Below are 14,029 nucleotides of genomic sequence, written 5' to 3'. Positions count from 1 at the left end.
TTTAATGTACCATATTTTTGGGGGTGTTCGGCATGCTCTTGCCCTGACATTTATGTTTCCCAATTTTGTTCATCCTTTGTTATCAGATGTCACAGCACAACAGTTCCTCTCAGCATTAAATGCCAGTCTTAAAGTACTGAGTTTCACTGGGTTTACTGCCAGGGCTCTGTGTGGGAATCCTACGCTGAGCTGAAGATTTGACCATCATATAGACGTTTGAGGTGATCTAACCCTGGTTCATCAGGTTCTAGAAGGCTGCATGGGCGTATCCTCTTAACAAAGCGCATGTCATGGTGGCACTAAGGCTTATATTTGAAGTTACATGGGAAACACAAGTCAAGGGAGTAGATGCATACCCTTGTGGACAGGTGCTCCATTTCCATAGGCACAAATTCTGCCCCTCCGGCTTTGAATTAGACAATACTGAGGAGAGTTCTATCCTCAACCTGATGGTCACTGGCTCACATAGCATATCTATGATCATAATTGAGGAGGAGGTTACCTCTGGTTTTCTGGTTTTGTTTTATTGCAGGTGATTGGAGGGAGCTTTTTTCAATTATTATGCTAATTAATGGAACATTTGCTTTGTTATGTTATGTTATGTTATGTTAAGGGGATTTTGTATAGCGCACTGTCACCGGAGGTATCATGGCGCTGAAAGGGTGCTGAGGAAACAGAGAGAATTTAGCGGGATTGTGGGAAAAGCCAGGTTTTTAGTGATTTGCGAAATTGAATGAGAGTACCGGAAGTCCTAACTGAGAGGGGAAGAGAGTTCCAAAGTTTGGGGCCGAGAAAGGCAAATCTTCGACCCCCAGATCTACAGAGTTTGAAAGGAGGGACCACCAGAAGATGTAAGTGAAGTGATCTAAGGTTACGTGAGGGACAGTAGGGGCAGATAAGGGATTTCAGAAAGGCGGGACAGGAACCAGAGAGAGATTTGAAAATAAGACAGCCAACCTTGAAGGCAGCCCTTAGGCTAACCGGGAGCCAATGTAACTTGATAAGGAGGGGTTTGGCGGACTGCCACTTCGGAATCCCGAGGGCCAGTCTCGCCGCCTGGTTTTGAATGACTTGCAACCTATTGATGGAGCATTTGGGCAAGCCGTGATAGATGGAATTTGAAAAATCCAGGCGGGAGAGAACAAGGGCCATGATGACTTGAAGCAAGGCATCGGGAGTAAGAAGGTAGGCCACCTTCCTGATCCTGCGCAGTTGGAACATGCAGGAGGAAACCACTGTCCCCACCTGCGGCCCCAGAGAGAGCCCAGCGTCAATAGTGACCCCGAGGCTTTTCACCGAGGTTACCGGGGAGGGAGGAGAGCCAAGCTCTGTCGGCCAGAAATGTGGACCCCAGTGGACGGCGCTCTTACCCGGCAGGAGGAGCTCCGTCTTACCGGGGTTCAATTTCAGCTGGTTCTGACACATCCACTGAAAGATATGGGACATGACTGCCTGAAAAGTAGGAATAGAAGAGGGAGAGTTAAGAGAGAAAATGAGTTGTAGGTCGTCCGCGTAATTGAAGACGCGGACGTCCCACTTGCTTTGGGGCAACAACTACGAAGGTTATCTTGTCAGGGATTCACTCCTTTCAGTAACAAGAGGACCTGCCCAGTCTTCAGCACGCCAGAAAAGATGCTTTGTTGCATGCGGGTTTTATCAAGACAAGTAGAGCAGTGATGGTGCGTGGGGAGAGAGATTTCATGATTGAAGAGAGAATTAAATTGTCTGTTTTAGAAATGGGGTCTCTAATTGGCATGGTTTTCAACCTGTCCAAGTTGGGTCTCTCACTATAGTCAGGGTAAGTAAGTTACACCCTCAGAATAACCCGTGCTCACCCCATTGGTAGCTTGTCAAGAGCAATCAGGCTTAACTCAGAGGCAATGTATAAAGTATTTGTGCACACACACGCACACACACAGTAACATAGTGGAAATACCACAAAAGGACTCCACAACAGTTTGGAAAATAGTCAATATTTATCTGATTAAAACATAATGACAAAAATCCAACATACACAAGTCAAGATATGAATTTTCAAAGATTAAATAAAGTTGTAGCTCTTAGAAATCAATGGTTATGCTTGACCAGGATAAAGTACCTTAGATGTGTTAAAAATCAAGGATGATGAGTGGGGGAGGTGAGTTGCTGAAAAAGCAGTTGATGCGTCAGTTCCTTTCTGCAATGCAGGTCGTTGGCAGGGTGACTCTTGGGGACAGTGCGTTGCACAGAGGAGGTAAGGTGTCATTTGTAGCAAGGGATGCGTTGGCTCCTTAAGGTGGTGCAGAGTCATTGAGTCATCCACGTCCTGGGACAATGCATGGCGCAGGGGAGGTGATGCATCATTTATGGGCACAATACCTTGGTTCCTTACTGCGGTGCGGTGTCAATGATAAAATCGGCGCCCGGTGACTATGCGTCGATGCTGCGTTGAAAGTCAAGTTTGTCTGTGTCTTAGCAGGCCCTGCGTCAGAGTTGGAGCATTGTGTCAAGGACTTCAGTGATGCTCGAGACTCATGCAGCGGTGATTCTTCGGAGGCACTGCTGTGAAAAGTCAGGCCTGTGTTGTAAGTTGCAGTTCTTGCGTCAAGCTTGCACCATGCCTTGGTGTAGGCAGCGGCGATGCGTCCAGTTTTGACGATGATGTGCCTGTTCTGAACATCACTTGGAGTCGATGCGTTGATTTTTCTTCTTGTTGTACCAGAACTCACTTCCTGGGGGTCATGAACTGGATTTGGCACCACTTGGCAGGGTAGGACTCACAACAGCAGGGTCCAGGTGATTGCAGGTGAAGTCTTTGATGGCTCTAAAACATCTTAAAAGGAAGCATGCTCAACTCAAGGCCTTGGAGAACCTTGGAAGTAGGATGTAGAAAGCAAAGTCCAGTCCTTTCACTCCAATGACAGAAGTAGCATGCAGCAGCCCAACACAGTAGAGCAAACAGCAAAGGGGCAGTCCCTCATGACCGCCATCCCGCTCTTCTTCCTTGCAGAATGTCCTCAGTCTAGAAGTGTTCTTCTGGACTGAGGACAATCAGAGGTCCAGTATTTATACCCATTTCAGTCTTTGAAGTAGCAAAACTTCAAAGGGAAGTGTTTGTAGTGCACAAGATCCTGCCTTGATGTGTATTCAGAAACATGCAGAGGCACAGAATGTTTAAAGTAACAAAATGCAGACTTTCTAAAAGTGGGATTTTCAGACCTGCAATTTAAAAACCAACTTCAGTAATAGACGTATTTTAAAAATTGAGTCCAAAGACACCCAATTCCAATTTTCTATCAGTTCCCAATAGGAAGATACACTTGTAAGATGTTACAAGACAGCTCCAATGCCAACCTATGGGAGAGATAGACCTTGCTGTAGTGAAAAACGAAATTATCAGTATTTCACTACCAGGAAATATAAAACAATACAGTACACATCCTACCTTTTAAATACTCTGCACCCTGCCCCTGGGGCTGCTTTGGGCCTACCTTAGTGGTGGCTTACAGGTAATAAAATGGAAGGTTTGGGCTAGGCAAGTGGGTGCACTCGCCAGGTTGATATGGCAGTTTAAAACTACACACACTGACACTGCCATGGCAGGTCTGAGACATGTTTACAAGGTTACTCATGTGGGTGGCACAATCATTGCTGCAGCTCCACTAGTAGCATTTAATTTACAGGCCCAGGGCACCCCTGCTGCACTGTACTGGGGACCAATTAGTAAATCAAGTATGCCAATCATGGAGAAACCAATTACCATTACTTTTTAGTGAAAGAGAATATGCACTTTAGCACTGGTTAGCAGTAGTGAAGTGCCCAGAGTCCTAAAGCCAACGAAAAGAAGGTCAGGGAAATACAGGAAGAATGCAACAAGTTTGGGGATAACTCTGCAAAAAGTGCAAGGTTCAACAGTCTGTGTTAGGTGTTATTTGTCTAGGCTTGCCTGTGTTCTCATCTAGAGGGGGCCTGGCAGTTCAGGCTAAACTGTTCCTATTGGAGCAGGACCAAGACTATTTGTATAAAGTGGGTCTCTATCTAGAGTGACACAGTGACCGAAAAATGAGTGCCATGATTGCTGCTCCAAACGATCGCCAGTGTCTGGGATTAATTCAATCATTCCTTCTATCATGTGATTGTTATTCCAGAAGATGCCCTAAGTACGATGGGTAAGCCTAGACATGATCACTGTGCCACAGGACCCAAGGTATACCTCACTGACAATACCTAAGTAGGTCAAAGCTGGTCTGGGTTGCTTGTGTTCCCATCTGGAGAGGACCTGGTTCTGACAGTTGGAGATGCAGTGTTCCTTTTGGAGCAGGAGCAAAACTGATTTGCATAAGTTCTGGAGTGGCACAGTGGGTGGAAAGTATTGTCTGTAATATGGCCCAAATATTTGCAAGTGCATGAGATTAATCCAAGCATTCCTTCAATCATATTGTTGTTTTTGCACTTGTTGCAAGGGAGGCATTTCATTATACGAGTAGAGGAGTGATGATGACTTGATGATTAAAGAAGAATTAGGTTGTCTATGCATGGTGAGTCTAAGGGAGTTCAAGGTGTTTTAGAGGTCTGTAAGAGTGAATTGGTGAGTTGAGAAAAGAGATGGCGGTACAGAGATCAGCAGTCTATCGTTGCCAATATCTTAGTGGATTTTGTTCATTCAATCAATTAGGGGTTTATTAAGCATAGCTACTCACCTGTAAGGGTCTCAAGGCACTGGTGGTTGGGGGCAATGATGTGTAAATAACAAGGACCCCCTGTAGAAAGTGAATACCATTCCTAGGACAGGGAAAACATAATGTGTATATCAAACCTAGGCATTTTAGGGCAACATAGAGGGAACCAAGATTGCAATAGAAGAGAACAATTAAGGCAAAAACTGTTAAAAAGTTATATTATCTTTAATTAAACATACATATAATAAAAATTACAATTCATATTTAACAAATCCAATAATGCACAGTTAATTGCATAAAATCATATACAACTTATCAGAATAATTAAGTTGAAATCAAACAGTGGCATTCATTAGTGTCTAATTAGACACTAACGAATCAAAGAGTGGCATTCATTAGTGTCTAATTAGACACTAATGAATGCCACTGTTTGATTTTAATTTAATTATTCTGATAAGTTGTATATGATTTTATGCAATTAACTGTGCATTATTGGATTTGTTAAATATGAATTGTAATTTTTATTATATGTATGTTTAATTAAAGATAATATAACTTTTTAACAGTTTTTGCCTTAATTGTTCTCTTCTATTGCAATCTTGGTTCCCTCTATGTTGCCCTAAAATGCCTAGGTTTGATATACACATTAAGGTTGGGGGCAATGATCCATCTGGGCACAGGGGTTCAGTCAAAGAGCCAGGTCTTGAGATCCTTCTTGAATTAGGTTAGCAATTTGTTGACTTTGATGATGAAGAATTTGTTGATGTCATTCCAGTAGTCGAGTCGGGCTGATGAAATATTAGACAGTCTCAAGGAAGTCCTATTCTGTTTGAGGCCTTATTGATGGTCGATTAATGGTTGGTGGTTTTAGATGAGGAGATGTGGTTTAGGAGAATGTTGACAGTAGCTTTTCTTTTTGATGTAGGGGTTTTCACCATAATTTTCCTTGATTGGAGTTGTTTATTTTCTGTTTGTATGGTCTTATGACTGCCACAGTGTATATGGCATAGGGTTTTGGGTTGTGTGTTTTCAGGGTTTCATCTGCCATCGGCATTGCATTGTAATGTGCAGCTCAGTATGTAGGTTGGAAGCAGACAGTGGGATTGGAACTTTAAGAGAAGGCCAGGGTCTGGTTGACTTAACCCATTTGGACGGTCCTTGAACTATCTCTTTTGTTGTCTCTGTTTGACATGTGTGATGGACAGACATTACAATAAGGCCACAAAAGTCCATAAATATTGGAAAGAGTCTGCTATAGTCTCCATTACAATGAATATGTTTCTTTCCGATTGGTTCTGAGGTGTATCGCTTGATGTTTCCTGTGTTTGGAAGGCCAAATAAGGCTTCTATCATTTAAGGTTGAGGCCCCGAGTAGGATGATATACCAGAGGATGGCATTGTTTTAATCGGTAATCGGCACAAAGTTGATGTGTCATAATATTACAAATACATTATCACAGATCATCCTACATCCCAAAATGGTGGACTGAAATTGAAACCTACTTTTGTTAAAGAGATACTTAAAGATGCTTTGTTCCTATCAACTCAATACCACAGAAGGTCCAATGTTTTCATCCTTCTCATTTCAAATTTCTACATAAACTGGTATTGATCAATGATGTATCATTGGTGTCTGTTCTAATTTCTTCTATTCTGTTTTTAAAGATGTTTCGGTGAGTCCAGTACCCCCCAAGCATTTGAAGACAGTAACAATGAAAGGTGAATATATATATCTACACATCTATGTCTCTTTGACCGGTCCGTACACTATTGAAATATGAATATATATTGACAATGTGTTTCTCACTTATCAAGTATCTTATCTACGGAAAATTGATGTTATGTTGCATTGACAATCTGTCTCTTTATTTGAAGATACATTACTACATATATATACTGAAAGTCCCAAGTAGGTAGTTATAGTTAGGACCTAGTTTCCATAGGAAAATAATGTTTTGTTTTGCTAATAACTATGCTACTGTTTGACAAATCTTCACAAAATGTGCAAAACTAGTGTGCCAGTCACTTCAGCTGCTGTCTGGAAAGTTTTGGGGTGATTTGTCAAGTGGGGGCCAAGAAAAAGTGCGGATCCCAAAACGCATTTTCCTCATGTAATTTCCTTCAGGGTTTTTAGACAGAACTACAGCCCGAATCACTGAATGGAATGACACCAAATTTGGTAGAGAGGTAGATCTTGGTCTAGAAAGAGTGCTTTTTGTAATTTGGTGTAGATCTGTTAATTAGTTTTGGAGCTATTAAAGAAAAAAGATGTATATATATCTAGAAACCCTGATCAATTGTGATGGATCTCCGGACCCATGCGCCAACAGCAATGCTGTGATTGGCTGGCTGAAACCTGTGAGAAAAGGGGGGAGAAAATAGAATGTAAAGGGTCAGGATACAAGTGTCATGACCCCATGGGACTGATGGAGAGGTCTATGAGGGACCCCTTATGGGCACGGAATTGTCCCCAAAAGTTTTTGGGGGGTGTGTGAGTATCCACGGATCCACCGCGGCACTCATTGCAGCCCGCACCATGAAAATCCATGACGGATTCGGGTCCTAGTTAAAGATGCACCCACTCAGACCCACTCAAACACTCACTCCAAAACATACTCACACACCCACACAATCATTCACATATCCATGCAGCCACTCACATACCTTCTCAGAGGTCCAACACACTACTCACACACCCATACAGCCACTCACACACCCACTCAGAGACCCACCACACAGACACTGGCACTCACATACCCACTCACACATCCATGTTCACATCCATGTTCACATCCATGCAACCACTCACATACCCACTCACACACATGTACAGTCACACGCACACTCAGAAACCCATGAACCACTCACACAACAACTCACAGAGCTACACAGCCAGCCACACACACACACTCACACATCTACTCATACACCCACTTACACACCCATACAAACAAACACACACCTGCTCACACAGCCATACATCTACTCACACATCCACTCAGAGATACAGAAAACCATTCACTCAGCCATACACAGCGACTTACACACCCATTCAGAGTTCAAGAAAACTACTCACACCTGCACTTACAGACTCATACAGCCACTGACATACCCACTCAGAGACCCACAGAACCACTCACAAACCCACTCACAGACTGACAGAGGCACTCACACACCCACCCACTCATACACACCCATACAGCCACTCACACACCCACTCACTGACCCACACAACCACTCACACACCCACTCAAAGACCCACACAGCCAATCACACATAAACTGACATACCTATCACACACTCACATACCTACTTACACACCCACATACCTACTTACACACCCACATACCCACTCACACACCCAGGTTACAGGGACATTATAGGTAGGAAATAGCATTAAAGAACGTAGAAATTCACTGAAAAATACAATGGTCACAGGGACATTATAGTTAGGAAATAGCATTAAAAAATAGAAATTCACTGAAAAACACAAAGGTTACAGGGACGTTATGGTTAGGAAATAACATTTTAAAACCTTAGAAATTCACTAAAATAACAAAGGCTTATAGTTAGATTCAGATTTTGCACACACAAAACCATAGAAATTCAGCAGTTAAAGTAACTATAGCTCATGCCCTAAGGTTACTACAGCACGCATCCTCAGCATGCACTGCTAATTACCCCGCATATTACATCACTTATGACATATTCAATTGCATCATCGATAATATCACTGCAACGTTTGCAGTGAAATTATTGATGAGAAAACTGTGCATGGCGGGGCACAAGTTACAGTTACGGTAGGGCACGTTACTTGAGATAACTATAACTGCAACTTCTGAATTTCTGTGGATTTGTGGGTGTAAAATATGCACCAAACTATACGATCCCTGTAACCTTTAGTTTTTTAGTGAATATATGTATATATACATTTTTGTTACTAGTAGGCAGTTATAGTTAGGACCATGTTTCCATATGCATTTCTTAACTTGCCTATATCTTTCGCGTCATTTGATGAATCTTCACTAAATCTTCCCCCAAAAAAGTCTGTACCAGGGATTCTAGTTGCACATGGCAAGTTTTGGGGTGATCCATTAAGCGGAGGCTAAGAAATAGTAGGGGGTAATAAAAAGTGTATTTCCCATTTTAATTCCCATAGGAGTTTTGAACAAGGCAGCAGCCCGAACAACTGCACGAAATGACAGTGAATATGGTAGAATGGTAGATTGTGTTCCACAGATCGTGCTTTCAGTTATTTGGTGTAAATCCATTCAGTAGTTGTCAAGGAATTAAACAAAACCCACATTTGTATATGTACGATCAGGAAGCCTTTGCTAATAATGATATTTGCTTGTTTAAAAAAGGGCCCCTGGGTGGGCCAGGTCCAGAGGGCATTTTAGGAGGGGGCGAATGTAGCCCCTCTCCTGAGCCCCAGTGACCTCCCCGGGGCTTTATTTTAAGTAATGGAGAGGGGCTGTGCGGACACCTCTCCATGGGCTCAAATGAGCCCTTGGTATCACCACCTCCCCAGGGCTTTAATGAATTAATGGGGGGTTGCCCAGACCCCCTCCTGGGCTGTTTCAATCCCCAGGGACCACCACCTCCCTGGGACTAATACAATAATAGTGCAGGGGGGCCACACTGACTGCCACCTTCCCGGGGCTAATGTAATAATAGTGAGGGGGGTTGCACAGACCCCCTGCCCCCCAGGTACTACCACCTCCCTAAGGCCTAAACCAGATTTTGAAACCATATAAGCCCTGTGGGCCACCACCTGCGCTGATCCGGCCTGCACATAACTAAGGAGGGGGGCCGTTTGAACCCGCTCCCGGAGTCACATATGGCCCTGAGGATCACCACCCCAGGGTTGGCTCCTGCTATGTCCCGGCAGTGCCCACACCCGGGACATAGCTGTTTGCTTTTGCTTAGCGGGAGCATTGCGGGGGCGTAAGTTATAGTTAGCTCAGGTAACTATAACTGCTGAATTTCTATAGTTTGTATGAGTGAAATCTGAGCTTAACTATAATGTTCCTATAATCTTTCTTTTTTCAGTGAATATATATACATATATATATATATACATATATATATATATATATACATATATATATATATATATACATATATATATATACGGTATGTGACGCCAACAGCTAATTTCTGTCAAAGACGAGACGAGACCCAATTCTTGGTGTTTCTTAGAAATTTATTTTGCCCAACACCAGTTTGCCACGACGCGTTTCGGCTCTCGTGGAGCCTTGATCACATGACATATATACATATATATATATATACATACACATATATATATATACATATACATTACCTACTGGCGGTCGCCAGTAGGTATATATAGTTAGGATTTTTTCCCTATGGGATTTTTGAAAATTCTATGTCTAATAACTTTGGCGTTTGTGGACGGAATTGGCTGAAATTTTCAGGAAAATGGCACATTTTGTTTCTGAGCAGCCCCTGAAAATTTTGGGGGGGTTCGTCAAGGGGGGGCCGAGAAAAAAGGGGGGTCCCAAAACGCGTTTTTCCCATGTTAATTTCCATAGGGCGGTTGGCCTCACTTTTAGCCCGAACGGCTGAATGGATTTGCACGAAACTTGGCAAAATTGTAGGGACTGGTAGCCCGATGTGCCTTTTGTAGGTCTCAATATATGTGCTCCAGTGGATTTTGAGAAATTAACGTTTAAAAAAAGATATATATCTGTAACAGCGGACCGGGCAGCGCCCCAGGACGCGTACTTTTCGCGCAACGGAGCTTTGTGAAGCGAAGCTGATTGGTTCTCCGGCGTCTGTCAACATTCCAAACAGTCCGTAGCGGCCGCCATCTTGTCTCTCGGTAGGATCGAGAGACAAGAGGAGGCCAAAGCGAAGGGGCAAATGACCATAAGGGGGCATAGTACATTGTCGCTCACCCCCTAGGTTTGATGTGGAGGTTTTAAAAGGGCCCCGCGGGGCAAAAAAAAAAAAAAATAATAATAATCGAACAGCTGAATGGATTTGCACGAAACTTGGCAAAATTGTAGGGACTGGTAGCCCGATGTGCCTTTGCTAGATCTCAATATATGTGCTCCAGTGGATTTTGAGAAATTAACGTTCAAAAAAAGATATATATCTGTAACAGCGCACCGCTTCGCGTACTTTTCGCGTTACGGAGCTTTGCGAAGCGAAGCTGATTGGCTCTCCGGTGTCTGTAAACATTCCAAACAGTCCGTAGCGGCCGCCATCTTGTCTCTCGGTAGGATCGAACAGCTGAATGGATTTGCACGAAACTTGGCAAAATTGTAGGGACTGGTAGCCCGATGTGCCTTTGCTAGGTCTCAATATATGTGCTTCAGTGCATTTTGAGAAATTAACGTTCAGAAACAAGATATATATCTGTAACAGCGCTCCGCTTCGCGGAGATAAAATTATATGTGTATTACCTAGCTGTTGCTAACACCAGTTAGCGACGGCTAGTAGAAGATAGCGACCATCTTGGGCCCCACTTTGCATGTGAGTGATATTTATCACTAATGACATGCAAAGTGGGCATGCCAAGATGTTAGCGACTGGAAACAGTCGCTAACATCGCTATCTCCTATTATCAACTTTTGGAAATATTCGAGATAAGCGCGAATATCTCCAAAAGCTACCACCTGCCCTGAGCAGTTCTTAGCCATGTTATCCAATGGGAGGTGGATAACATGGCTAAGAGCATTAGCTCGGTAATGCATGAATATCGCTGAGTTTTCAGCGATATTAATGCATTGCGGTCGTTTTTTATCGTATTTCCGATAAACCTTGATAATAGCAAGGTTTATCTGCGATAATTTCTGACGGTAAAAAAATCGTTGCTAAGCATCGTTAGGGATAAATATCGCTTAACTTTGGTAATATGCCCCAACGTCTGTTAACGTTCGATTCGAAGGAAATCAGGAAGTGTTGAAAAACATTGTCTGCGCCATCTTGTCTTTTTTCAAATGCCACACTTTTGTCGTGCACGGCAGCCATTTTAGATGCCTTGACCAGACCCACTCTGTGCACGCTGTCGATCCTTAGCATGGCTCCCCACCCTCGCAAGCATCTCCCCCAGGCAGTGGTCACCCCCGCTCTCTGTCTTATGCATGGGTAATAAACCTCCCCCCATCTGCGCTGCTCTTCCCTGAGAATCACACCCTGTGCCCGCCCGACACCTCCCTTTCGCCCTATTCACTACCGCACCCTCTGACACTCCTTTTCCTCTGTGTCCGATTGTCCAGGCTGGTCCTAGGGTATCAGCTAGCCCTGCAGATGTAGTTTATGGCCACAGCTGTAAAGAATCACCCCTCTTCAAAGGAGTTATAGTAGATCAAGGCCCACACTCGATGAGATCCGTCACAGCAGAAGCGTTGCTATTATCTGAAAACCATCCTGTATTGTGATTGGGGAGGGGACCGAGCCTGAAGCGGAAGATTCCAGGGATGACTCTTTGTACATCAAAGTTTTTACAATTATGTGTCACATTAAAAATATATAGCACTCCGACAAAGTAGTAAGATTATAAAACTTTAATAATTTATAAATATATACAAGAAAACAAAAATAGTAATAACATATAAACATTTTTAGGGAAAAACAACGAAGTAGCGGTCGGCTGTGCGAATAGTCCCAACGCAGCACAACGTCCAGATTTCCGGCGTGGGGCGTCGCGGGGGGTGGGTCATCAGTAGCAAACTGTTGTGCGAATAGTTCCAAGGCAGCAGAACGCGCTGAAATCTAGATGACACGAAAGTGATGTCTAGTAAGTTGCCACCCAGCAAATAACGGCATGGGGCGTCGCGGGGGGTGGGTCATCAGTAGCAAACTGTTGCGCGAATAGTTCCAAGGCAGCAGAACGATGGCACCAAGGTGATGTCCAGTAAGTTGCCGCACTGGTTTTGGTATCCTACAATGCTGCTCCGAATAACGGCGTGGGGCGCCCCGGGGGAGGCGGCGTGAACGGGCCTCTCCAGGTGGAGTGTCATCTGTTGTAGTGGGGCGCCCCTTTACCGTTTCAGTTGCCATTCCGTCCGTTTTTGGTCCACTGTGTCAAAAGCCGCAATTCAGCTGAGTTGCGCCCACTCTTGCGGTGCAGCGATAGGCGGCTGTCACAGGACTCTCAAAATGGCGGCAGGCTGTTTCCTTTTTGGGCCTGGTCCACTGAAATGGCCCTGGGACACCTTGGAAATCGGACGCTTGTCTGCTAGGTCTTGGACCCCATTCTCGAAAGCGTCCCCTTCGCCTTGAGAATTCATCAAAAGTTTTGGGGGCTCCGACTCCTGCAGGCTTCTGGTGGGGAGCGGCTGCCATGATTGCTCGCGGAATGACCACGACTGAGCTACGAGATGGTGGTGCTCTCATGCTGACGCCAGCTTCAGTCTGAAACATCCAGAAACAAGGTGGGGCTTTCATCGTTTGGGAAAAAAAAAAAGTTTTCATCCAATGAAAAGTGTTGTTTTTAGGTCACATGATCAAGCCTTCCATCATTAGGAAACCAAAAGTAAAATGAACCAATGAAAAGTTTTATAAACAAGTCACATGACCTGTTATGCGGCATAGGGTGTAAAATGCGGAGAAAATACGTTGGCACGTGAGGCGGCATCAGTAGCGGACCGATGTGCGAATAGGCCGAAGGCAACACAACGCGCCAAGATCCGGATGGCACCGAGGTGGTGTCCAGCAAGTTGCAGCACTGGTGTGGCCATCCTACAATGCTGAAAGTCGGCGTGGGGCGCCCCGTTGGCCTGTGAGTTTGCGTCAGTAGCGGACCGATGTGCGAATAGGCCGAAGGCAGCACAACGCGCCAAGATCCGGATGGCACCGAGGTGGTGTCTAGTAAGTTGCCGCACTGGTGTGGCCATCCAACAATGCTGAAAGTCGGCGTGGGGCGCCCCGTTGGCCTGTGAGTTTACCTACCGGAACTGATCGAATTGGTAGTCTACAGTGTTTCTGGATGTTTCAGACTGAAGCTGGGGTTAGCATGAGAGCACCACCATTTCGTAGCTCCGTTGTGGCCATTCCGCAACCAATCATGGCAGCCGCTCTTTATCGTTATTTTGGGCGGGGTGGGTGGCGGAGCCGAGCTGTTTTGCAGCCATCATTGTGTGGAGTTCAGTTCATCTCACTAGTTTTGTATTTGTCATGAGGGGTTGTTCCTAATGTTTCTATTTTAGCGAGGTCAAAAAGAGATCCCATTAGTGGCCTACTGATTTTGCTCGATTCCTTTTCTTTTTTTTTACACGATTTTTCGTTATCTGCAAAGACTAAACAGAGTATTGCGACTCTGTGTTTGTTTGTAAATAGAGAATGAACCAAAGAGAACTAATTCTAAAACAGTAAATACTTGGATAACAATCAATCAA

The 14,029-nt window shown here is 44.3% G+C and overlaps 1 protein-coding gene across 3 annotated transcripts in view; it reads left to right on the top strand.

Moving 5' to 3' along the window:
• The window catches only part of LOC144755675 (X-linked retinitis pigmentosa GTPase regulator-interacting protein 1-like), a 434,709-nt gene that overhangs the window by 80,608 nt on the left and 340,072 nt on the right, over positions 1–14,029 (top strand). For 2 of the 3 annotated variants that reach the window (XM_078644845.1, XM_078644846.1), the window contains exon 3: positions 6,324–6,377. The exons of the other annotated variant lie outside the window; for it this stretch is intronic. In XM_078644845.1, coding sequence (XP_078500971.1) covers positions 6,324–6,377 — 54 coding nt within the window. The remainder of the gene's footprint in view (positions 1–6,323; positions 6,378–14,029) is intronic. 3 annotated transcript variants of the gene reach the window in all.

This window comes from Lissotriton helveticus, chromosome 5_1 (assembly GCF_964261635.1).
Source record: "Lissotriton helveticus chromosome 5_1, aLisHel1.1, whole genome shotgun sequence".
In the NCBI taxonomy this organism is placed as follows: Eukaryota; Metazoa; Chordata; class Amphibia; order Caudata; family Salamandridae; genus Lissotriton; species Lissotriton helveticus.
This window is presented reverse-complemented; position numbering and strand designations above follow the sequence as displayed.